This window comes from Electrona antarctica (genome assembly GCF_951216825.1).
Source record: "Electrona antarctica genome assembly, chromosome: 23".
NCBI classification, from domain to species: domain Eukaryota; kingdom Metazoa; phylum Chordata; class Actinopteri; order Myctophiformes; family Myctophidae; genus Electrona; species Electrona antarctica.
In genome coordinates, this window is record NC_136804.1 from 17838358 (window position 1) to 17866238 (window position 27881).

The 27881-nt window shown below is 43.1% G+C and overlaps 1 protein-coding gene across 1 annotated transcript in view; it reads right to left on the minus strand.

Annotated features, from left to right (window-relative positions):
* nell2b (neural EGFL like 2b) overlaps window positions 1-27881 on the minus strand; it is a 100915-nt gene that overhangs the window by 62284 nt on the left and 10750 nt on the right. Inside the window, exons 3-10 of the mRNA XM_079494019.1 lie at window positions 13211-13361; window positions 8153-8326; window positions 7738-7834; window positions 7479-7551; window positions 5087-5169; window positions 4638-4766; window positions 1394-1496; window positions 338-429 (exon numbers count right to left, since the gene is read on the minus strand). Coding sequence (XP_079350145.1) covers window positions 338-429; window positions 1394-1496; window positions 4638-4766; window positions 5087-5169; window positions 7479-7551; window positions 7738-7834; window positions 8153-8326; window positions 13211-13361 — 902 coding nt within the window. The remainder of the gene's footprint in view (window positions 1-337; window positions 430-1393; window positions 1497-4637; window positions 4767-5086; window positions 5170-7478; window positions 7552-7737; window positions 7835-8152; window positions 8327-13210; window positions 13362-27881) is intronic.

The window sequence follows — 27881 nt, forward strand, 5'->3', positions numbered from 1 at the left end:
AAATAATGTGCTTGACTGTTTTATCATTTGCATGCGTGCGTGCGTGCGTGCGTGCGTGCGTGCGTGCGTGCGTGCGTGCGTGCGTGCGTGCGTGCGTGCGTGCGTGCGTGCGTGCGTGCGTGCGTGCGTGCGTGCGTGCGTGTGTGCGTGCATGCGTGCGTGCGTGAATATTGACATGTGTAACAATTTATGTTAATGATCGTGATATTACTTATTAGTATTAATAACAACATAATGATGATAAAACATTGAGAACCACTGGTGTGAAGCAGACTGTGTGTGTGTGTGTGTGTGTGTGTGTGTGTGTGTGCATGTGTGTGTGTGCGTGTGTGCCTACCTGACATTCAAACAGCAGACAGTCATCAGCGGAGTCTCTGACGCTACGCCTCTCCCCCTCCACGTAACCCCTGCCTCTGAACAAACACACCGCTGTGCACACACACACACACACACACACACACACACACACACACACACACACACACACACACACACACACACACACACACACACACACACACACACACACACACACACACACACACACACACACACACACACACACACCATTAGTCACTTGCCCTTGGGAGGACAAAGTCTGCATATTAAACAGAGCACATGCACTCATTACTCAATTTTGATCAACTTGAACTTTAAGTATTAACATGAAGCTGAGTGAGCTTTTTAACGCTTTTTTTTGCCGGGAAATTTTTCAGAATAAATCTGGCGCTAGAGTGCATATTTTGCCAAGCAGATGAGGCAGATTTTACTCTGAAAAGCCCCGCCTTCCATTTCCCCCCAAAACCGGGAGGTGAAATGTTCCATTACTACCTTGCGTTATAAGTCTGACCTCTCTTTAGAAGCGTTAATATTCTAAATGAGATGCATGATAAAGTCATGCAAACAGCAAAACAGCACAGGGGCGGCAAAGCAAGGCGTTGCCTAGCAACGGCCGCTGTCAAAAAAATGATTTTAGCGATCGCATTTTATATCATTAAAAAGGACCTACAGTATAAGACATGTCCACACATCCTGGGCCTCCTACGAGTGTAATTATGAAGACGTGTGTACACGTCCTGGGCATCATAACTGTTAAGAGGCCATAGAGAGCTACGAGTACATAGTGTGTGTGTGTGTGTGTGTGTGTGTGTGTGTGTGTGTGCGTGCGTGCGTGCGTGCGTGCGTGCGTGCGTGCGTGCGTGCGTGCGTGCGTAGCAGAGGAGTGGAGAGGACACATGAGATATAAGAGTGGAAAAAAATATGTACAATTTTACAAAGATGAAAGGTCAGAAAGTTCAAAGGTCAGAGAAGGACAGTCAGGCGAGGCGGAGGAGAGGAAGGGAGGAAGGTTTCAAGCGGACACGTGTGACGTGAGAGGCACTTCTTTACTGACGTTGGCATTCTTTGCAGCAGACTCCAGGCACGTACACAGGGGCGGCGTCTGGAGGGCACTGGAGAGGAGGGCAGCTGATGGTCTCACACTGGACCGAGCCATTCTGGAATGGAATGGGGGGGGTGTTAAAGTAGCACTTCCTTCATTTTCAACCATATGTTCCCATATTGGTCCTCACGAATGTTCATTATTACCATATTACTATATTACCATACCATTATTACCATACGATTTCTGTATACCAGTGGTTTTCAACACTTTTCACATCAAGGCCCGTTATTTTGGTGGCATTTTGGCACGTTATTTTGGCGCCATCGGCACAGACCACCATGTGATGAGATTTAGGCTCTCACACCCAAAACTAAAGTATGTGCTGTTTTTGTTGGATAAGATCTACAATCTACAATTCCATGCTTACGGGTCCATTTTACACTCTCAAGAGTTAAAGATCTATAAAGGGTCCATTTGGTTGTACCAACTCTCCGTCGTTTAGCTGGGGACCACCTGGAACTGCCTCAAGGACCACTCAAAAACCACTGTTGTATACCAATGATGTCATTGGTAGGCAGGTTTTGACATTTCAAATGAGATTGATGCAAGAACAATTCGCTTCTATTTAAGAACTGCTAACGTTCTAGGTAGAGAAAGGCTGACGTTTCTATTTGCTTATAGCTTATGGGCAATGTCATCCCCATGCAGCCCACCAGTGAGACACACAGTGAGTCAACACTGTCTCACCCCCAAAAGTCATATTGACCAAACGACCTCCAGCATAGTGGAAATCCAGTTGTTTTATGTTGAATTTCTTTCACCCAGTGGCAATTGTTTAATGTAATCCTGGGCGCTACACTACCTCTGCAAACCTAGGGAGAGCAATGGACTGACCTCATGCTGGCCAGGGAAGGCAGTTTAGACACCAGGATTACTGCATGTTTTTTGTGAGGGTACCTACCCTAGGGGACATGGGGAGAACATGCAAACTCCACACAGAAAGGCCCTTTTGCCAACCCCACCTAGTGTATGGGCACTGGTGACGTGGAGGAGAGTACAGGCCCCCATCGCCCACAATGTCCCTAGCGGGAATCGAACCCAGGACCTTCTAGCTGTGAGGTGACACAGCCCTACCAACTGCGCTACCGACTGCGCCACCGTGCCCCCCAGTTCCCTGCGTTTTTGATGGTTCGACAAAAAAATAATACTCTCAGGCGGACTTGAACCACGGGATGCCTTTTGGAGGTGAGACAGCATTGAGACGAAATGGCACTTATAATGAGCATTAGTGAGGACAATTATGAAGATAAGGTTTAAACTGGGTGAATGCTTCAAACACCATGCTTTGCATCCAAACAAAATCATCCGGTTTTGGCATAATAACAGTGTATTATGTTATGAAACTAGGCCTGCCAAGCACACTTGGCCTGCCAGCACAGACTTCTGGAAAGAAGAAATGTTTCCCTGCACATCAATGTATGCACCGCACCGGAGGCATCCGAAGGGAATTTGGGCTCGTCTCCTAGCAACACGAGAGCGTTTGGGGATGAAAACGGTCTATGAAGTCAGCAGCTACGTAACCGCAGTGGCGGAGGAAGCAAAGTACCAAAAGTAAAAGTACTCATTATGCAGAATTCACCAGCTTTTTCCAAAACGTTTTTTAAACGTAAAAAATAAAAATTAAGGCCGATTTACAAGCTCACAACACGTCTCCTTATGAGGCGCGTTGTGAGCTTGAAGATGGCTATTTTCAAAAATACAAAGTATAAAATAGGGCAGAATTGGTTCATGTACGTTAATTGTTTGAAATGACTAAACCTGCCTACCGATGATGTCACCGGTAGACAGGTTTCTGAGTTGTCCACAGCCTCAAATTCCTCTGAGACACAAAGTGAATAGACAGAAATGGTGCCACCTTAGTGAGCGTTAGTGAGGACCATTTTAAAGGAAGATAGGTTGAAAACGCATGAAGTGAAGTACAGTACACCTTATTTAGAATTTCATGTAGTTGGCAATAAAATAAGTATTTCAAAATAAAGACGCTGAGTGCCCAGCAGATGAGACAGATTTTACTCTGAAAAGCCCCGCCTTCCATTTCCCACCAAAATCGGGAGGTATAATGTTCCATTACTACCTCGCGTCTCTGATCTCTCTTTAAGCGGTAATATTCCAAACGAGATACTTGGTTAAATCAGAAAACAGGAAAGATACTTGGTTAAGTCTGAAAACAGCACAAAACTAGAAAAAGTGCCCCTCGGGGCACAGGTCTCCACCAGGGCAGGTCAGGTTGTGGCCTCCTGGTGGCGCTATAATAGGCCAATGTGAAAAGGGTGCCATTTCTTCATACGCCTTTGATGGCAATTGGATGATTTGAGGCATTTTGTTCCAAAAATGTGTTTTGCAAAAATCAACCTGTTGGTGGCGCTATAACAGGCCAATGTGAAAAGGGTGGGATATATTCCTCAGCCTAGTAAGACAATGTGTGAAAGATTTCACGTAAATTGCATGCTGCATTCATGATTTGAGGCTTTTGTTCAAAACGGGGCAATCTTGCAAACTGTGAAAGCCAATTATAGCCAATTAGGATGGAATATGAAATATCGGACAGATCCAACTTGAGCACATGACCATAGAGATACTGTGTAACGATTTGTGGCCATTTTGGACAGAATCTGGAGGAGTAATATCAAAAAATTGTTTTACAAAAGTCGGCCTCCTGGTGGCGCTATAAAAGGCAGATGCGGAAAATGCAGGTCAAAGGTTTGTCCTTGGCCTCTAGGGAGTGTGCATGCAACGTTTCACGCAGATCGGTGCAGTTTTAGGTAAAAAATGTGAAAAGCTGCCTCATGGTGGCGCTATAACAGGCCGTTCTGGAAAATGTGGGGCAGAGGTTCATCGTTGGCATCCAGGGAGTGTGTGTGCAAAGTTTGGCATCGACCGGGTTAACGGTGCCGGAGATTAGCTGGTAACAGACGGACGGAAGGACGGACACACACACACACACACACACACACACACGGACGGAGTGCAAAACATACTCTCTCCCCATGCCTTCGGCCTGGTGGAGACAATAATCCATTCAAATATAGCAAAAATAGCTGATCTACAAGCTCAAAACGCATCTTGAGCTTGTGGATTGGCTATTTTTTGCTAAGACAGTAATATGGAATGTGGCCCTCTGGAGTGAGTGTGGAACTATAGTGACCCTCTCCATGGTCAAAGTTGCCCACCCCTGGCCTATCAGTATCCGTACCCAGCAGGAGCAGTTCTTGCAGCCGTCCATCCAGCCGTCCTCCTCTCTGTACACCACTCCGTCCAGACTGCAGGACCGCTCGCAGTAGCAGCCATCCAGGCCCTGCATCTTCTCCTCAGCATGCGCTAACTGGACCACACACACGCACGCACGCACGCACGCACGCACGCACGCACGCACGCACACAGAAACCTTGGTTGACTGCACGCAAAGGGAAATACATTCTAAAGGACACAGAAAAGTAGAGCATTTTCTGGGGAATCAGGTAAATGGGTTGAATGTTGTGGCTTGCTAACCACAAACCACTATCATACAGTAGTACAGTGCATGTATTCAAAGAAGCAAAAGCAAACATACTGTACTGTAAATGTCATAAGCGTGACAGCCCTAATCCCCACCAACACGCACGCACGCACGCACGCACGCACGCACACAAGCCTTGTATGTACCTTGCTGGACGTCTTTGCCAGAACATCTTGGAGCTCCATGATCTTCTGAACAAGACCATGGAAGTCGTTACAGGTGGGACAGGCTGGAAAACAAACACCACACCAGGCATGTTACAGGTGGGACAGGCTGGAAAACAAACACCACACCAGGCATGTTACAGGTGGGACAGGCTGGAAAACAAACACCACACCAGGCATGTTACAGGTGGGACAGGCTGGAAGACAAACACCACACCAGGCATGTTACAGGTGGGACAGGCTGGAAAACAAACACCACACCAGGCATGTTACAGGTGGGACAGGCTGGAAAACAAACACCACACCAGGCCTGTTACAGGTGGGACAGGCTGGAAAACAAACACCACACCAGGCCTGTTACAGGTGGGACAGGCTGGAAAACAAACACCACACCAGGCCTGTTACAGGTGGGACAGGCTGGAAAACAAACACCACACCAGGCCTGTTACAGGTGGGACAGGCTGGAAGACAAACACCACACCAGGCATGTTACAGGTGGGACAGGCTGGAAAACAAACACCACACCAGGCATGCGGTAGATCAATGTTGCCATCTCACCAAAGAACAGTGACAGAAAGTGACCCATTTTTTTTTTTTACTATTTTTTTCTTTTTTACTTTGTACTCCACGGGCAGCAGTGGCTCACGTATTACTTTTACTCAAGGAAAATTCTGAATGCACAACTTTTACTTTTACTTCTATTTCTACAGTACAATACACACACACATCGCAATATTGCTTTAATTACTGTAGTAAAACAATTTGAGTACTTTGTCTATCACTGCCAAAGACATGTCCACCATAAAGGGCACATATAGGGAGACGTAGATGTCTGCTTAAGTGACATAATTAGAATTAGTGGTGCAACTAATTGATTTGATCGATAATTAATACAATAATAGATGTTCTTGAAAATAGCAGATCTACTGTAATATCTGGGGTTACTCGTACCCACTCGTACCCAAATTGAAAGAACGCTTTATTTAATGTTGAAAATCATAGCTAACTCCCATGCGTAACGTCATTCTGAAGCGCACTAAAAATATTGTTAAAACAATGTTTAAAAAAGTTCAAAAGGGCTCAGCTTTGTCAGATGTAGTGGAAAGAGGAAGAGGAAGGGTAGGGGAAACAACCAAACATTGGGAACCACTGGAAGAAGACAAGTCACGTCGAAACGTTCTTAGTTTGTACTGAAGTAACGTTTCTTGCATCGTGGCTATGAGTGCGCGACTGCCTTCCTTCACAGAGACACACGTGTATCTTAACCGTGGGGTTGGCACCTTTCCAACACTGTTGCAATTTCCCCCCACTTATCGTGAAAAGTAACCTTGTTATTTTGTCCAAAGCACAGTTCAGTGAAAAATCAATATATTTTTCATCTATTTTTTTTCCCTTTACATTTTGAAGGGTGCCAGGAATTATTGTTCAAAGCAACGTCCACAGACCAAAGTATTTAATCAATGCATGCTGACTCCCATGCATTTTCACACAGCTATTGGCCATTTGGCTGTGCTGGTGTCTGGTCTAGGAGTGATGCGTGCGTTTCAGGAATATTGTTGTCTCTCTGCTATAGTGGTTTGAAGGACCCACAGATTTTCATTATGCTGTTGTCTATGGCCACATGGGGGTACTTGGGAAACATGTCTCCCCTCCAAGGGGTACCTGCCTGGGCCAAAAGCGTTTGAGAACCCCTGGTCTATGGCACTGCACTGGATTTCAACATGGGCCCTGGGTACCCACTGGAGTCCTTGATGTGATACCTGGGGTCCCCTGAGATTGTACAAATGGAACCAAATGGACCCACACGGGTTGCATTTGTACACTCTCAGGGTAAAATGTAAACTGAGGATTGTACATTGTAGATTAGGGTCCCAGAGGTTTAACAAAAGAAAAGAAGAAAGAAAATCACACTGGTGTGAAGTGGCGGCCACATGACGTCTTACGTCGTCAATTAGTGCCCAAAACAAACATTAATGTCCATAGACTTGGCTGGCAAACAGTTTATGTCATTTATGTCAAGAGCTCAAAACAAACAGCTCCACTCAAAAAAGAATCATATCAAATGAGGGTTAATTCGTAGCCTAATCAATGCATATCAAACAAGGTTTCTTTGAGTTTAATCACTGATGTATGTATAGTTTAGGAGTCATGTCTGCTGTTAGCTAGTGGGTACAAAGACAGTGGAAATGTTGCTTTGTCAAAATTCATTCAAATCTGTTTCCCAAAATAAAATAAAAACAATTCCTACCCACGCAAAGTGGGTATATTATTTCTCAGTCAAATGTTGATGCTGCAAAACAATGCCGTCAAACATATTGATGGCGTGAAACAATGTGTAGAACATAGATGTAAAGCACACATGAAAAGGTCTTACTGCGGTTAAGATCTGGACACTGGGTGATGTAGCCTTGGGGCATTTGCAGTATCTCCACATCTTGCATTATGCCCTGCAGAGGAGAGAGAGAGAGAGAGAGAGAGAGAGGGGGGGGGGTCATTGAGGTAAGGAGAGGAACGTGGCGTGCGCGCACCCGCACACACACACAGGTGAATGCAGGTGAATTTGTGCACTACGCCGCGAGCCTTTATGTACACTGTGTATATACTTTATGTATACTGAATAATGTCCGTTGTACCTTGAAGTAGCCATGGGCCTTGTTCCTCTGGCCAACCCACACTGACGTCTCATTGGGCATGTCCATCCACAGGCTATCTATCACTCTCTCATAGATCCTACAGAGAGAGAGAGAGAGAGAGAGAGAGAGGCAGTAATTTGAGCATTGTTTATTTACTCCGGACTCACACCATTTTTTCTTTTGTAACCATAAAACAACCGTTTCTCTTGTGAGGACCAGGACGAGTGTCCTCTCACAATGTAGTAGTGCAAGCACACACACACACACACACACACACACACACACACACACACACACACACACACACACACACACACACACACACACACACACACACACACACACACACACACACACACACACACGGCTGTATAGTGGACAGGATGGGATGTGCGAATAAGGGCGCTCAGCTCACCTGTTGCAGTCCACGTGCAGCACCAGGTGGCGTGCGCTGACGGCCACGGACAGCTTGTGCCAGCGGTCGTCGGCCAGGCTGTAGGGGAACACCTCCGTACGGGACCTCTGCTCCGCACTGCGGTAGTGCAGACGCAACTCGTTGCGCTGCCCACTGCTCTCCAACTCCAGGAACCTAGCACACACGCACATACACACACAGAAGGAGATGGAGCTACTGCATGGCATTGTTTATTTATCGTATACATTCCAGGAATCTCTGAAACTGTCTGTCTGTGTGTGTGTGTGCGTGCGTGTGACTCTCAATCGGCTTCAGGGATTGGCCAAGCTACGCATGACGTTTGTGCGGCTGTCATAGAACTATGACCCATGCATGATTTCTGGGTCCGATCCTGATTGTGGAGAGTCCTTGAAAATAAAATGTCCTATCTTTTTCTTTTCTAGCACCCGCACTTTGATACGCGATATCATAGGTATCACTAACAGCAGCTTTCATTTGTTTAAAGGTTTCATGACATTCATTTTAATTATTTCTTTTATGTTTTATGACCTCAATTACACCCAAAAAACCTGAACTTTGAACATTCAGTGGATTTTCTGTGGCATGGAGTTTTCTCTGGGGTTTGGAAGCCTTTTGAGCTGCAATGAAAACAGGCTAAACAGTGAAAACAGTGACATCTGCTGGCAAATCCCGTTGACTATATGGGATTTGCAGGCTGTGACATCACAGCAGGAAAATTAAAAGTTCAGGTTTTTTCGGTGCAATTGAGAAAGATTACATAAACTTTTTTTTGAGTGTTGCAAACCACTCCAACAACTGGCTTTGTACCCGTGTACCCGTGTTTGTTCGTACCAAAAAACGAGCATGGTTGCTATGGTTAGTATGTGACGACACAGATGCTTTCCTGGTTCTAATGTACAGTAACTATAACAATAAATGTGTAGTTGCACCACTCAGTTCACACGGGTGTGATTTTTTATGTCACAATCCCTTTAAACAGTTTATGGTCCACCATCTCCTTCACTCACGCATAGACTTTCTGTTGGTTTTATCAATTTAAATGTTTGATAAAAAAAAAATCCTAGTTCCGCCTGTCTTGCCATGAGCTGTATTTTGATCGATGTGTAGATGAGAGTGACAGGTGGCTGAGCCTGTGTGTGTGTGTGTGTGTGTGTGTGTGTGTGTGTGTGTGTGTGTGTGTGTGTGTGTGTGTGTGTGTGTGTGTGTGTGTGTGTGTGTGTGTGTGTGTGTGTGTGTGTGTGCGCGCGTGTGTGCGTATTACTGGGCGTGCGTATGACTGGTTCCTCATGGCTATAGGTACATCAATCTAATCCTTGAAGCCTCATACTGTAGCTTTCCATTAGGGTGTCTGTCTATGAGACACACATAATGCATGTGCACAGAAACACACTTGCAGGTGCATTTGTGCTCAAAAGAAAACAATCGCAAATGTGCAACAATAAACAAATATACACGCGTACCCACACATCCAGTACAGCACTGGTTCTCAAGGTTGGGTCTGGGTCTGTAACTCAGAGAGTGTACATTTGTACATTCTCGGTTAAATTGAAGGGTTAGAGGATTTTACAGTGTGGACTATCCCAGAGATAGCACGTTGTGTCAAATGGGGCTAATCCCTAATGCATATCAAACTGGGGGTCCTTGAAGATTAAAAATAGTGTGAGTCTCTAATATTCTGTGAATATTATTATAATACTATGATGCGATGTGATGGTGCGGACTCTCCAGAAAGGGTCCTGACACTGCCATTCGCTGTCTGGGATGCATTCCGCCATGCCATGCCGACCCCATGTAGAGGTCAAACCCCATGCCAGCCGTGTATAGGAGTGAATATAGTTACTTCTGTATACAGGTCAAAATCTGTGTGAAAACTAGTTTGTCTAACCTAGACATACCGGTAAGATCTAAATGTCCCAATAGAACAGTGGTTTTCAAACCTAGCCTCACATAGCGATACTAATATCACTGCGTGGATATTAGTCTGGTCCCTCTCAGTGTTAGTGTCACGGGGCAACCCGTGCCCTATATACAAAGACACATGAAACGGCTTTCTATAACATGCAAGGACTATGTTTTAAACTGGTGTATTGAAAACTGTGTGTTCACTGATTTGTTTGCTAAGTGTCTCTCCTGCACTGCTGGTGGCATTTCCCTTGATTTAGGAAGGGGCCAAGTGTTATGCAGGGGAGGGGTGTTTCCTATGCTTTGAGTTTAATTGTCATTGAATTTCCAACCCCAAGTTATACTTGTTAACTGTAATGCATATTTATGAATGTTTAGATTACTTTTATGCAAGGGGTTATTATGGCAGTATTTATTTATAAGTATTTATTGAGAAGAAATGTTGCTAATTGTTCTGTGTCCTGTGGTAGGATCCACCCTTATTTAAGGGAGGCTGCAGGGACAGATGAGTCAGTTGGTTGTGGGCTTTAACACGGGTAACAGTCCTGAGGGAGAGCTACAGGGCCTTGTGTGTCAAGGTTTAACCTGAAGAGAGTTCTCATCCTATTTGGTCTTGTTCAATTGTGTATGCCCAAGTATTTATTTTGTTGGTCTATTGTTGGCCAGTATTTAGTTTTTGATATGTGAATTGCACTGAAGAAAACTGTCTGGAGGTTGGTGGAGGAGTTTTGGGAGAATAAAAACCCTTAACCTACATTTTCTGACTGTTCTTGGAGCCTTGGCCGTTCGGGCAACTTTACAGTTAGATTATTTGTTTCTTGCAATGTCCCGCCCCATATTTGAATACTGGGCCATGGTTGGTTTGGTTATAGCCTGGTTCCAGACCAATCTGGTTGGCCGTCACCATTTCGGGCGTGAAGTCCTCCCACAATTGAAAGAGGCCAGACTTAATCTGCCTGGGGCAATATGCATTCATTGCATTGCCCCATAATTGAACTATTGAGAGTGTAAAATGAAACCAAATAGACCCTTACAGGTCTATTTGGTTTCATTTTACACTCTCAAGAGTTATTGTTAAACATCTGCATTACTAGTTAATAGAATATACAATAATTGTGATCAACATTTGCCTGTTATCTCTCCTATTATGGCACCAACATCACTTGACACTACAGCATGGAATTGTGGACAAAATCTTATCCAACGACAACAACATATTATTTATAAGTTTTGTGTCTGAGAGGCTAAATGTCATCAAATGGTGGTCCGTGGCTCAAATGCTTAATAAATAATGGACCTTGATATGAAAAGGGTTGAAAACCACTGCAATAGAAGAACAGGGAGAACAGAAAATACAAGCACCCCAATTGTATAAGTTACATTGTAACTGTAACATAGCCTACTCCACCAAACAGATTGGACAAAATGACATTTTATGAACTAAAACAAAGTCACATAATACAGCTTTAATCTGTTCAATTGATATCCATTTGTTTGATAGTTTATGGTCTGTCCTGTGCTTCAGTAAAGCATACCGTGCACACACACACACACACACACACACACAATGTACGCAAGGGAATAGTTACTGTGAAAACTGTCAGCATGGGTGTCAGTCACAACCCAGAGAATCAATATCCAGGCAGACAGAGAGAGCGAGCGCCGCCGCGAACACACACACTCTGCTATAATGGAGCGTTGAAAAAGTGGATACACCGGTGTTTCCTCGGGAAAACGAATGGCATCAGCACATCATGCCAGACTGACAGGGGGGGGGGGGGGGGGGGGGAACGACGGCGGGAGAGAGAGAGAGCAGTGACAGGTGAGTGATGGAGGAGAGGACGAGAAATGTGGGTCACCGAGAGAAACGTGTGGAGCAGACGGAGTGAAGGAAGGAAGTGGAGTGGCGGCTTCCTTTGCTTCTGCAGGGGAAAGGAAAGCCGCATGGGATTGTTTTGTTTGCTGCATGGTGGCGTATACCGTCAGTGGTGGAAGAAGTACTCATTATGTACTCACATGTTTTACTTTAACACTGAGATCAGATTCTAAAAATGTCTTCTACATCCTGACAGTTTTCTGAAAAAGCTATGTTTGTTTTATGTTATGTCGTTCTTCGATTTTTCAAAAATAGCAGACCTACAAGCTCGTAGCGCGCCACTCGGTGGCGCGCTATGAGCTTGTAGATCTGCTATTTTTCAATAGCTAAAGCATAACATAATGCTAACACCAAAAGGGGTTCCCGCCCAAAATGGGTTAAGAAACCCTATGCAGTCTGTTACAAGTACAAGTTCGGTATTCAAAATAAATTAAAGTATTGGCATCAATATGTACTTAAAGTACCAAAAGTAAAACTCATTACGCATGAGGTAACATTTCACAAGTATTCAAATGTATGAGATGTATAAAAATCCTTATATTATAATATAAATAGCAGATCTACCAGCTCACGAGTCACAACACCTTGTAGATCAGCTATTTTAGTTTCAAATTGCCAAAGTACACTATAGGTCTGAACTCTGAAGTCGTTTTGTAATATCAAAATGTACAAAGTAGTAACTCACGTTTTTAAATAATTGTAGTGGAGTAAAACGTATAATACCTCCGTCTGAGATTGGAGTAGAAGTAAAAGTACTGAAAATGTAGTAAAAATGTGCCAAAATCGTACTTAAGTACAGTACTTGAGTAAATGTACTTACTAGTTACTTTCCACCACTGCATATTGTCAGTTTTGAGTTTCACTAGTTTTCAGTTGTTGAAATGTGGAATTGTCTGCACAATGAGTAGGCCTACTTTAACTATATTTTGATGAATACATTTTGAATACATTTTAACTTTGAAGTAAAATTGAAAAAATATATAATATACGTATTCCAGCCCAGTGAACAGACAGGGTGAAGGGAGGAAGTAAAATAGCACACCACACATATTGCTGTCAGTGTCTGTACTGTACTGTACTGTACTGTACTGTACTGTACTGTACTGTACTGTACTGTACTGTACTGTACTGTACTGCACTGCACTGTACTGTACTGCACTGCACTGTACTGCCCTACAGTGGTAGGTGATGCACACATGCACGCGCGTGTGCACACGCACACATGCACGCGCGTGTGCACACACACACACAGCTCTCACCTCTGTTCTGCATAGTGAATGGAGAGCAGGACTCCAGAGTTGAGGCGCTCCTGTTTGAGGGTCACCAGCACCGTGAACTCTGACCTTTGCCTCAGCTTGGCCGTGATTCGCTCAGCCACCTCGTCCCGAGCGCGCACATTCCTCCACGAGTCTGGAGAGGGACACGCACGCACGCACGCACGCACGCACACGCACGCACACACAATTATACTTATTAGTATATAAACTTTTTAGGATGGCAATTTTATGAATTTATTTAACCCATCCATCATGGACAATCATCACTCAAACCCCTTTCACCCAGATATTGTGGCACGGTTTAGCAGGATGGTTAATGGCAGAATTTAAATAGATATAAATGCACACACACATATACTGTATGCAGTATATAAAACGCTTCCATTATTTGTGTCAAAACAATCAACAGTTATGAAATACCCAGGCAGAGAATTTCAACATCTTATATTAGCCCTTTTAAGTTTTATTGTCTACAGAGTACAGACACACTGTGAATGGAATTTAGTTTGAAGAAGAAGAGTGAACCACCGCCCTGGTTTCCAACACAGCTCTTACCTTCTTCCATCTCTCTCTCCATCTCTCTCTCCATCTCTCTCTCCATCTCTCTCTCTCTCTCTCTCTCTCTCTCTCTCTCTCTCTCTCTCTCTCTCTCTCTCTCTCTCTCTCTCTCTCTCTCTCTCTCTCTCTCTCTCTCTCTCTCTCTCTCTCTCTCATACTACTACATACGTATGAAGTACCTCTAATGGAACCATCAATAAGTGATGTCATTTTTCAGAAGCCATCACATCAAAGGGTTCATTTCTCCCCCCTGGGTGGAGTGATGTTGAGCGCATGTCGCCACCACATGGTACTGTACACACCAACCAACCGTCTAAACTAGAGTCTGCAGACACACGGCAGCTGGAAAGAATAACCAATCATCATGAGAGGAAGCGGATAGAGGTGCCTATGGTGGCTCAGTCAAGCTCACACATCGCTTGTAGATCGGATATTTTCACTACTTTTGAGTGACACCAAATGCTAAATGTTTACAGATGAGGTTTATGCCCGACAGCGACAATGTTCTTCTTGTGAAGCAAGAGGTCCCGAGTTCAGATGCGAGTCATCCGGCGCCCGGCCATCGTGTCTCTCCTCTCTCTATGCGCTTGGTTCTTCCTGTCTCTCTACACTGACCACAAAATGCAGAAAAGACAGGAGGGGACATAGACATGGCCTGTATTGCTTCTCCCACTGTTAGCACCTCTTTACCAGTAGGTAAATATGTAAATATTTCCCCCTAAGATAGAGTATGTCACAAGGAAAACTGGAGAAAATATGCATTTCCATTATTAGGAAAGATTTTAAATAACTTTATACTTGATATTTAACCACTTGAACCCAAGCATCTATTTTTTGAAAATTAGAATATCTACAAGATCACAGCGCATTGTGTTACGATGCATTGTGAGCTTGTAGATCTTCTATTTTTGGCAAATGTAAGTTGAAACAGAACGAACCAAGTACAGTGCAACTTAGGTACATTTTTGCGACCGTAGGTGGCAGATTACTATGAAAACATGCAAAACCTTAGACTCTGTCATGCCACCATATATGGCCGTCGGTCCATCACGCCTTGTGACACGTCACGACACCAGTTGTCAGTCGCCACCCGTGTCTCTCTTTTGACTGATACCTGTCCATTCAAACTCTAGACAGGCCCGCCCCAAAGTTATTAGTGCAGCCGCACCCGGCAGCCGGCGAAAACTGGAGTTCTCAACAGGCCCGAAAATTAAGGCATGGCCCTACCTGGGCCATCATCAAAGTTCAAACCCTGCACACTCAAGACACTGCCCCGCTGCCACCCTTAGATCTCCATATATGGAGCTGACCAAGTACGGAATGGACTGGTGCAGGCGCATGCACGCTAGAACGCTTCCCCCTAGATTCAAGAGAAGACGCACCTAACCTCGCTTCACCAGACTTTCCAAGACGCACCAAGTACCCAGTGCTGACTCTTGACTCGTCTAGGTTTACTGAAGGTGGGCGCGCCCCCTATTTTCACACCAAGTCAAGTACCGTGCCCAGATCGAATGGCTACTACTTTGCATAATAGCAACTGTTTACCCTAACACACGTTCTCATTATACACAGTAAGCAACACGGCACTGCAGTATGACTCCAGTAAGCTACTGCTTAATCCGTGTACGTGTGGTGTAAGTGTTCTGCACGCAACCATAATCAATTTGTCCAAAGCAAACATTTTAGTTTAGCTACTGCAGCTCAGTAAAGAAGTTGGTAGTTTGACTGATTATTTTAAGTCTACTTTTGTGTTTGTGTGTCTAAAACTCTCTCTCATACACTATAACAAATATAAGTTTAGCACGCGCGTGCATGTGGTGAAAAAAAAATCACCATTACACCACTGGTCACGGCACTAGGGTGCCCCGGCCATCACCTTCACTTACAGTATAATGCAAGATAGTATAGCTCAGTCATACAGTGGTGGACGAAGAAGTAAAAGTATCGATAACCTAGTAGAAATATGTTACACGTACAAGTTTGGAATATTCAAAATTGACTTTAGTAAAAGTACAAAAGTATTGGCATCAAAATATACTTTAAGTACCAAAAGCAAAAGTACTCAATATTCCCATTTAACACTTAGGCCCGACTCACACCTTTACACAACATTGATGCATGCTTGCTGTATGAGATGTATAGCTGATGCAAGCTCGCAATGCATTTCCAATGGGAGTCACATGGTTAGTCACATTTGTGTTGTACGGCTTTCGGCTGTGTGTTTCGACTGCCCCCCACCCCCTCATACAACACAAATGTTGTGTCAAACCATGTGACTCCCATTGGAAATGCATTGTGAGCTTGCATCAGCTATACATCTCATACAACAAGCATGCATCAATCTGTTGTGCACGTGTGAGTCGCCCCTTACAGTGAGTAAGTACTTCAAAAAACAGGAATTTAAAAAATTCCAAAAAGGTAGCACATCCAAAAATTAAACAAGCGGTGGACAAAGTACTCATTTCCATTTCTTTATTGGCACACACCAAAAAGGAACGCGTTTGTTTAATTTTTGGATGTGCTACCTTTTTGGAATTTTTTAAATTCCTGTTTTTTGATGTATACTGGATTTGGGTCTGGCACTCCACTGAAAACTATTGCTGATGCGCAACCTCTTTTTCTCATTTAGTGAGTAAGTACTGTTGTACTTGAGTAAACGCACTTAGTTACATTCCACCACTGCATGTCATGTCAGATTTCATCACCACAGCACCAGTTCACATCAAAAACATGCCATACGCTCCATAACAAACCTGATGCAACGAGATGTAAGCTTCTCTAGTGGCCACACACTGCACAACACAACACAATGCAACGAGATGTAAGCTTCTCTAGTGGCCACACACTGCACAACACAACACAATGCAGCACCAGAGCCCAGATCACATCTAGGACTATATGGACATCACACACAGTGAAATCACAAGTATGCATTTATAACTTTAATGCTGCATTCACATGGGATCAGGCAAACCGGAAGTCGTTGTAGTGGACGGGAGGGAGCAGGGCGGTAAACGGAAAAGGACGGCATGGCAGCCCGGCAGCCAGAACCCACGGTAATGGCAGATGGCATCAATGTTCAAATATTTAATCTTTTTAGTTTACCGCTCCGTGACGTCCAGCAGGTGGTGCCGTTTGCCATCTACCGCATGCCTGATCTGATCCCATGTGAATCCAGCATTAGAGATAGCCTACAACTTCAACTCCCCAAACACTTACTGCAGAGCTTCCAGTGTAAAGCTGACAGTGTTGTTGTCTCAGGAGATTAACGTTCCATTTCTCGAACGTCAACGGCCAGCCTGATTAATAAGCTAAAAGCAATTGGTTTTGATAGCACATCAGTGAGCTGGATGCAATCCTACCTAGAGGGGAGAGAATAGATGGTGGAGCAGTGAGAATAGATGGTGGAGCAGTGCAGCTGTGCATGGCGTTCCACAAGGAAGCATACTAGGGGTTTTACTGTTCCTAATGTATGTAAATGACATGACATCAGCCTGTGACTGCAACTTGTTCCTGTTCGCGGATGACTCCATGCACTGCTGGTCTCGGACAGAAAAAAACTGCAGGTTGAAAAGGCCCTCAGCTCTGAACTCTGTAGAATCTGCACCTGGCTCCCTGATAAAACTATCATTACACAAGGGAAAAACTTAATCCATTCTCTTTGCATCAAATAGTAATCTCAGCTAGGCAGACGGCTTCTCAGTTAAAGTGGGTGACAATATTATCACACGAAAAGATGAAATTACCTACCTAGGTTCCATCCTGGAGGAAAGTCCTTCCGGTGATAAAATGGCCAACAACATAATCAAAAAAGTTAACCAAAGAACAAGATGCATGTACACCTTGAAGGCCATAACAGGAGTCTTCAACTATGCATGCACCTCTTGGTACCACAGCACCTCAAAGGCCCTTAAAACAAGGCTCCAGACTTCACAAAACAAACTGGGTCACAGTGGTCAGGCTACTACTTGGCCTCACTCCCCAAACCCACCTCACCCCTGCCCATTTTGATATGCTGGAATGGCTAAGGGTTGACGACAGAGTACAGCATCTTGCAATGGGTCTGGTCTACAAGATTCACTACACCACCAAGATATCCATTCACCGGTCTAAATACTTCCTTAATGTCAACGAAGTCCACACTCACAACACCAGAGGGAGTTCAACAAACCACGTGCAACCCAGATTCGGTTCAAACAAGGGATTAAATTAATTTCGCTCCTATGCCACTAAAATGTGGAACGTCCTACCAACAGCCATTAAGACATGTGAATCCCTTGACTCCTTCAAAACCACTCTCAAATAGCACCTCCGGATGGCTGCAATTCGAAACTGGCCTCTGTAAATAAAACCACCCCCACACACCCCTTTCTCCCCATACTGTAGATGTTTTTCCCTTTTTTACTTTCTTTATATGATGATTTCCTGTTTTATAGAAGTATATATCTGTACGTCTCTAAATATTCTGATGAATTGAAAATGGTGGACCCTGTTGTAAACAAGTGTAATGCTTAATCATGGTGTCGTCCACAGTAACAGTTATTGTATTGACTACCCATTCTGCATACTGTGAAATTTGATTGATTGATTGAAATATTTATTAACAGTTTGCAGAATTACAGTACATTTCAAGCACAACTCAATACAAAGACTGTTAACTGTGAGTGGACGACCAAATAAAGCATTACACTTGTTTACAAGAAGGTCCCACCTTGTTCAATTCATCAAAACATTTAGAGACGTACAAATGGACACTTCTATATAGCCAAAGAACAGAATAGGAATTCATCATAAAGGAGGTAAAAAGGGAAAAGAAACATATACAGTGAGGGGAAAAAGGGGTGGGGGGTGATTTTACGAGGGCCAGTTTCGAATTGCAGCCGTCCGTAGGCCCTTTGAGAGCGGTTTTGAAGGAGTCAAGGGATTCGCATGTCTTAATGACTGTTGGTAGGGCGTTTCACATTTTGGTGGCATAGGAGCGAAAAGAATTTAGTCCCTTGTTTGTGCCGAATCTGGGTTGTACATGCAAAAACGCAAAAACGCTAATCCACGCCTTTGTTTTTTCTCGGCTTGATTACTGCAATGCACTTTTTTCTGGACTGCCTAAGAAAACAAGATTACAGATTACAACTTGTCCAAAATGCAGCAGCCAGAGTTTTAACTAGAACTAAGATGAGAGAACATATTACTCCAGTTTTGGCTTCATTCCGATTGTTTTTAGGATTGATTTTAAAATTATTTTAATGTTTATAAAGCTCTCAATGGTCTCGCACCTTCCTACCTACATGACTGCCTGCCTAAATATGTCCCAAACCGCCCCCTAAGGTATTCCACTGCTGGCCTGCTCGCTTTGCCTAAAAAAATGGCAACTAAAAAATACGGGGAAGCAGCTTTTTGCTTCTACGGGCCGACGGCGTGGAACAAACTCCCACTGTACCTTCGACAGGCAACCTCTGTAAACATTTTTAAAGCACAGCTCAAGACCCACTTCTACACCCTTGCTTTTAATTGATTTGTTTTTTTATTTTTTTTGTTATTCATGTCCTCACTGTATTGCATTACTGCTCTTGTTTTTTAATGTTTATGCCTTGCTTTTCTTTTCTTTTTTTTCTCTCTTCATTGCTCTGTAAAGCACTGAGCTGCATTTCATGTCATGAAAGGTGCTATACAAATAAAGTTTTATTATTATTATTATTATTACATGGTTTGTTGCACTCCCTGAGTGATTTTCAATCAATCAATCAAAAACAATGTAGACATGCTGTTGGTTTATTTAACCAATCATGAAAGAGCAGTGATTCTCAATTAATGCCCGCCAGTTTGATATGCAGATGGATCTACAAAATGCCTTCTGTGAAGCTTGTATATCTGCTATTTTATAATAGCCAACGCTAAAATCTGTGAAGTGAAACAGTTGCTTTCTCGGTTTTAATGGGTTAACCCATTTTGGGCGGGAACCCCTTTTGGTGTTAGCATTATGTTATGCTTTAGCTATTGAAAAATAGCAGATCTACAGTACAAGCTCATAGGTCTGCTATTTTTGAAAAATCGAAGAACGACTGACATAGAAACATAGCCTTTTCAGAAAACTTCACGAAAAGCTAGAGACTCGTAAAGACCCATTTGGACCCTTGGCGGTCCCTGGGACAGATGTTGGAAAAACAGTGGTCGCCTTGTCATAAAAAACGATGTCTTTTTGCGAAACAGGACCGTTTTCAGAACGTCAATAATACGTCTGTTGAATGTTTTACAAAGAGGCACCTGGCCACTTTCATCTTGTCACAACAAGTCAACCAGCCCGTAGAATAAGTGATAACGATTCTTATCACAGATGGCCATTGCAATAGAGCATTTAGCAAAAAAAAATTCCACAGTGCTTGTAGTTAACAAATGTGAACATAACATGATGATGAAACCGTGTTATCATTGTGCGGACATGAATACTACACAGAGAGAGAGAGAGAGATTTCACAAGCCATCTGTCTTGACTTAACTGACAAATGTCCATATGGATTGATGGGGACACTACCCACCCGCGGCTTGGAGACACACACACGTGTGCAGCGTGTATGCTTACAAACACACACACACACACACACACACACACACACACACACACACACACACACACACACACACACACACACACACACACACACACACACACACACACACACACACACACACACACACACACACACACACACACACACACACACACACACACAGAGCTGCAGGGGTATCACAGCCAGAGACACAACCCATGCCAGGCAGACTAACTAGTGTCAAGTGCCTCACCACCACGGCCACGTCGTCTCTAATCTGCTCTCAAACTCTCAATGAGAAGGATCACACACACCATTTTCTCTTTTTTTTTTACATGAGTAAAATGCACGTTTTGTCATCTAAATCTGCAAAGTAACACTACAGTAGTAGCTGTCAGATATTTAAAGGAGTAAAACTATTTGCCACTCACTCACCAGCTGGCCATTGTCTATATTCAGAGCGCAGCCATCTTGCCAGCAAGGTGCTACCTAGGTGCTACTCCCATAGACAGCCCATTCAAGGTGCTACCTAGGTGCTACTCCCATAGACAGCCCATTCATCCAAACAGAAAACTCCTATCTAATTATTAACAACGTCAAACTCACCAACATTGCAGCTGTAGGAAAAGCTTGAATTGTTTCATAAAAATCCACCGTAGACATGTTATGAGCTACTTCCTGTCAAGAAATTCCTTGCAGATGATTATTTTCTAAGTATCAGAGTATGGAAGTGCTCGTTATCAGTAAAGCAACCTCCTGCTGCCTGCTGCACTATACATTAAAAACAGGTGGTACGTATGGGCCGTTGAGTGATATTCAACGAGCGTTTCCAAACTCCAACAATTAGAAAAAAATCACATGCAAGGAATTTCTTGACAGGAAGTAGCTCATAAAATGTCTACGGTGGATTTTTATGAAAAACACACAACTAGGTAGCACCTTGCAAGATGGCTGCAGTCTGAATAAAGACAATTGGACATCTTGACTACCCGGCGGGGACTATAGATCCCATAGCCGCAGTGTCAAAATGATGAATAACCTACCGTAAACACTAAACAGCTTAAATTTGGGAAAAGTGAAACATGTTCTTCGTCAGTCCATGCATACAATAATGCCAGAGAAACATGCATGAGAATGGCCACACAACAGCATAAATCCCTGTCCACAGAATGTCACTGTAGGAGGCTGAGTGCTACTATGGGTTCTTGCAGACACAGATGCAACTGTTATAGCTCCATGGATTCGAATCCACAGAGGGGTGCCCTGGGCGCAGCCATTACTGAGGTTACCATTAACAGATTACACCTGGCCTACAGGGCACTAAATCCATGGAGCAGTGCCCTGTAGGGCAGATGTAGCTAATCAGTTAAATGGTACACCTCAGTAATGGCCGCGCCCAGGGCACCCCTATGTGGATTCGTCTATAAAGAGGAGAGCACAATTAAGCAATATTTAACGTCATTAATGCACGCCTGCGATGCTGCAGGAACTCGACCGCAGGGCGAGTTACGAAAGCAACGCAGAAAGCAGTATATGGAGGAGGCGATGCTTCCTGCATGTACCCGTGATCTGTATCCTCCTGAAACAGTCCTTGTTGAGTTTTCCAAGTTTGCGCATCTACGGTACTATGTTCAATTCAACTTCTTGTTAAATGTGAACTCAAATAAAGATGTTAAATGTGAATGGGTGAATGTGTGTGCTTGTGAATGGCTGAACATGTTTGTTGTACAGTGCCTTGAATGAAGGCGCTGTACAAATGCACCATTTACTGAAAACAAGCATGCTTGTACGGGGTAAGATGAACCACTTTTTGCTTAAGTTGTCCTGGAAGCAAGGCAAAATGAGATGGCAGTAAAATCTAATGATCTACCCATATTTCAGGATGTCTTCTATCAATTGAAATGATGAGTAAGCATCTATGACAAAGGGCCATGAAAATATGACCTTTTTAAAAGGTCAATTTGCCCCAGGTAAGGGGTAAGTTGATCCAAGTCGAGGGGCAAGTCGAACCACATGATATTTGAATGTTAAAAGCTTAAACTTGAACAGATAATGTGTTCACTTATCAATAATAATATAATAACAGTTTTCCCTTTTGCAAATAGTCTTATTTATTTGTTTATTTATTATTTAAACAATATTAAGACAATTAAATAAAGTTTGTTATTCAGAACCTTATATTTGCAATATTGTTAATACAATATTGCAAACTTCTCTTAAATGAGTATGTACATACAAATTAAAGGTCATTCAGTATAATTTGAGTAATACAAAAATATGAATAGTGATTCCTATTGACTCAATTTACCCCCGGACATTGGCTCATCTTACCCATAGCCACCATTAGAAAACAATGACTAGAATAATTTACTTCAGACAATTTAATTGCTAAATGATTCACATGGTTCTATCCATTGGCAAATCATCAACGTGTATGATATTACATTTTAGACCTAGGTACATTTTGCTTTGTATAACAGTCATTTTACATGATGTGTCGAAATTTTACTTTGACCGACAAAAAACAGTTTTTTGTGTAAAATAATGTTTTCTACTTTCCCCATGCGCTTCCCAACTTCACAGCCAGGTGTAAATTATGGATGCTTACTAGATTTAAGGTCACATGGTAACACAGGTTTCTAGTTTTCTAGATAAAGGGGGTGGTTCAACTTAAACGCTGGCTCATCTTACCCCGTTCTCCCCTACAAACATTTGCTTGATATTTCAAGATATACATTAAGTAAGTATTAACTGAAAGCTAATATTAGCATGGATGAGGCACACACACACACACCAGCCCTAAGTAGATGCTGGTGCCGTCTGCGCAGTATTGACCCAGAGTGTGGTCGGTGCCAGGCCTCTCAGCCTCAGACGTTCCGTGTTGGCTTCTCTCAGCATGCAGCACGCTATAAATAAACGCTGGATCACCCACTGCCAGTAGGTCAGGACAGCAGGATGTGAGAAGACACAAAGGCTGCCAGACGCTTTTCGGAATAACTAGTGAGGCTGGAATTACACAAAAGATTCAAAACAAAAGAGATTTGTAATAAATGACATGGTGCATAGAGTATATTATGTACGTATCTAAGTTGTATTTATATTTAGTTACTGGTATGTCTCTGACACTGTTAAACTGAATGTTTTGGTGATTATGAAATTGCCACTGAGTCAAAGCTTTGCTATGACAGTACACTGTGTGCAAGTATGTCTTAATGAATACGGTAATACAGCCATGGCAGTAGATTGTGTCCAGTGCCCTATTGTCACTATAGGTGGGGTGGGGGGTGGGCTGTCTGTCTGAAAGCGAGACTTATGACATATTGAAGCGCTGCCACAGCGCAAATGTAAACACAACCTAACAAGACTACAACTCGAAATTATTATGGAGATATCCAATGTTTGCCCCGCTGCTTCTGGGTTCATCGTTTCTGCTTGAGAGATCCCAGATGCAGGCAGGAGGAGGGAACTGGTGAACTCAATACTGCCGCAATCTGGCGGAGCAAGGTTAGGATCTGCCTTGCCTAACCAAACCTATAATGTCTGAACCCCCACCTAACAAAATGCTTGTAGATCATCTATTTTCAAACAATGTAGATCTTGTAGTAAATCTTGTTACAAAAACTATCAATTTGGGGGTCATTGACATGAAAATGTCGACATTGGAGTCCTGTGTGTAGTCTTGAGTTACACCATATTCATGGTACAGTGAATTTTCTGCCTTAGACGTTGATGCAGCAGCACAGGCACATTCATTTTCATCAATGAAGCTGGATTCAATCTATCTAAAACCAGGTGTCGGGAGCCAAAATGTTATCGGACAAAGGGCCGTTTGTGAATGTCCCCAGGCAGCGCCGGGCAAATAGCACTTTGTGTGGCGCCATTAGTCTGCAAGGAGCTCTCCATCACCACGCCACCCCTAGGTCCCTACAATACAATACCGCACACATAACCACATTTCTGGGTACAATGCATGATGCTGTTGTAGGACAGACCAGAGCATCACCTGGGACAATGTTACGGCCCGGGTGATTTATACTTAGTTGCGTGCTGGTGTTGTTGTGGCACCAAAAAAATAGCCGATCTACAGTACAAGCTCACAGCTTTTTGAGAAGTAGAGTGGCTATTTTCGGCGTGCAGCACGCTGTGCAACCAAGTATGTATTGGGCATTCATTTCCACCGGGCTATGCTGGACCGGGTCTGGATTCATCAATCTATATAACTTTGTTTTATACCATTTACTCCTCTTTTCTCAAACCAATTATCGTCTATAACGTCAGTCGTCTATATCTGTGACGTTTGACTCTGCATTTGGGCAAGGTTTCAACCTGATCAGAGCCTCTTTGGCACCCAAATACTTCTGTGGCTTACTGGCCGTGTGCACAGGAGATTTGCCACTGATCAGTGCGGTTTGAGAAATAAGCTCCGGGCTGACTGGGACTCAAATTCGGCCCTGACATGTTGGCTCAGACCGGCCCACTACAAACGACATCGCAGATGCCCTTATTATTACCACTACTTTTACCAAACAACATCGCTCCATGTTCTGGACTCCCAAGCCAATTGAGTAAAAAGAATGACCCATGCACAACTACACAACCAACTTTGACGATGGAGAGGGCCACTATATTTCCACACTCACTCCAGAGGGCCACATTGCATATATGCAATTAGATATTGCATATTATATCTAAAATAGCCTTGTAGATTGGCTATTTTTGCTATATTTGAATTGAAATCCTGAATATTCTTTTTCTATTTTTGAATTGGAATTCTGAAAAGTAACCTTTTTTATTTTATTTCAAATTAATTTAGTTATAGTTATGTTACCTTTATGAACTAAATACAAATATATTGGACATAAAAAAGACAATAACATTTTAATACTAGTCTTTAAGAAATTAAAGCGGGTCATGTTTGCATGTTTGGAATTGTAAACAGCTGAAATCAATAATATCTCAGTATTCTGATATTAACCTGAGGGCCACATTAAGTGAAGGTGGGGGCCGCATGTGATGCCCGGGGGCCACACAAACAAAGAGGTGTGTTATTATAAGGAGGAAGCTGGCTTAAGCACATCATGGCACTGGCAGCAAGCTAGCCTACTCTGTCTAGCCACTGTGTCAAAAGGTCAGTCCACACAGACCAGCTGCCCCTCTGATAAAATAAATAAGCCTTTCTATTTTTGTGTTCATTGAATTATGAGTATATGATTATGTACTGTAGTGCTGCTTTGAAAGAGTAATTTAAAGGGTGTATGTGTCTAAGTAGTTGCATTTTTAAGGTTTTGAACTGGCCAGTGCAGAGTTTTGATATAATAAATAAATAAATAAATAAATAAATAAATAAATAAGAATAATAATAATTAAAAAAAAATACTGTATACCCTCATTTCAATCACCGATTTCCAACAAAGGAATGTCTATTTAAATCAGCGTCATTCATTAGTACAGGTGACACTAAACTTAAATTACACCATTAACACTGCATGAGGTGTAGTAGTACTTAGGCAGGAAATATGGCCCTCTCTGTGAGGGGACAACTGAAAAAGGATATAAATGGAAATTTCCAGACATGCACAGCATGTAGCCAACTCAAGAACAAATCAAATTGGTGGATTTAAGTTGCAGGTATGGTGTTTGATGCCTCCCAAAGACTTCTAATAGACTGACACCCTCTCACTTTAGAAGACTTTTCAACGCTTTTTCAAAGACTGCAGGCTTCACATCTAAGAACAATTTTATCAAAGATATTGAAAAGACCAGGACAATATTCCATTTGAAATTATTCCCCATCATGTTCGAAATACTGATCACAGTGAGAACAATGGCATGTAAATGCACCTGCAATGCACAAATTGTCAGCCACAATGTGCATGTCGTTCTTTTTTCAAATCTTTTGAAAGCACAAACCCCAAAGCATTTAATATATAGCCACAGAGGTTGTACCATAAACAAGTGTTAAGTAGCCTATACTGTGTATGGTACAAGATCAAATAATGGCAATACTGCATGTCATTATTTTATAAGTTATTATTTAGCATGATATTACCTGCTGGTAAACTTCTCATCGGTGTTGTACAGTATAAATATGTGGAATAAATACGTGGTGTGTGTCCTATATGTACAAGGTTTCCCACTAAGAAGAAAGTGCCACTTGAATACATTATGATGGATTATAAAGTCAGGAAACATGAAAATGTGGACGAATTGGCAGAGTTGTGAGGTAATCGAACAAGAAATGCGATGGCCTACCTACCTACTAGTTGGCGAAATTAGCTGTGGACGCACGGACGGACGCACGCACGCACGCCCGCCCGCCCGCACGCACGCACGCACGCACGCACGCACGCACGCACGCACGCACGCACGCACGCACGCACGCACGCACGCACGCACGCACGCATCTGAATGAAGGAGAGGGCAGGAGGATTCCTTTGACGTGGCAGTGACTCAGGAGATAGAGCAGGTTGTCTGAGAATTGAAAGGTTTTGGCATCATGACAGAGCCATTAGTGTCTTCATCGAGATATTGAACCCCAGGGGTTGAAACCTTGCACAGCCTCCTCCACCGTCACTGTGGTTTTTATTATTCAGGCAATTGTTCATCAAACCTTTTCAAATGTCACAAAAAGGAATTACATTTGACCAAGCTGATGGACATGAATGAGAACTTCGACATAGGAGTTTATATCCGCAGGAAAACTAAGTACTAGGGATGTCCCTAGTATGTCCCGTTTGTTTTGCTCCCGATCCGATTCCGATCATTTGATTTTGAGTATCTGCCGATACCGATGATTCACGATCCGATATTTATATTTTTGAGTGGTGCAACCACTCCAAGGAACAGCAATGTCCGTGTCAACCGTGTGTTCAACCGTGTGTTCAACCGTGTTTGTGTGTGACTATGAGCACCAGTACCAATGAGTACCAAAAGTGGCGTTGTTGTGCCAGAAACAGAAAGAGATAGTGCTGCACTGTTGCCTGCTAATGAGAGAGAGAGGGGGGGGGGGAGATTTGCACCACTCAGTTCACACAGGTGTGATTTTTTTATAGAACACTTCACAATAGTACAATATCCAAAATCACAGACAATAGACAATTGTTGTTTTCAGGAAAGGGAAGAATAATATCCTGTATTCCTGACTTACAAAATTATAGCAACAGATATAGAACATATAGACCTTGTGCATAATCTCTTGTGACATCATTAAGCTGTGTGTGTGTGTGTGTGTGTGTGTGTGTGTGTGTGTGTGTGTGTGTGTGTGTGTGTGTGTGTGTGTGTGTTAAATGATAATTAGGAACCAAATGGACCCTTATGGGTCTGTAACTCAGAGAGTGTACAAATATCATGATATAGATAATATCGATACTAGGGATGTACCGTTGTCACGTTTTTTTGGTCCCGATCCGATTCCGATCACTTGAATATGAGGTGATCGGCTCCGATTTCCGATCACGTGATCAGATCGGGACAACCCTACTAAGTACCTTCAGAGTTACATTTTACTGTGGGAAATATGTCTCTCTCTAGTATTTCTGTACTCTGACTCG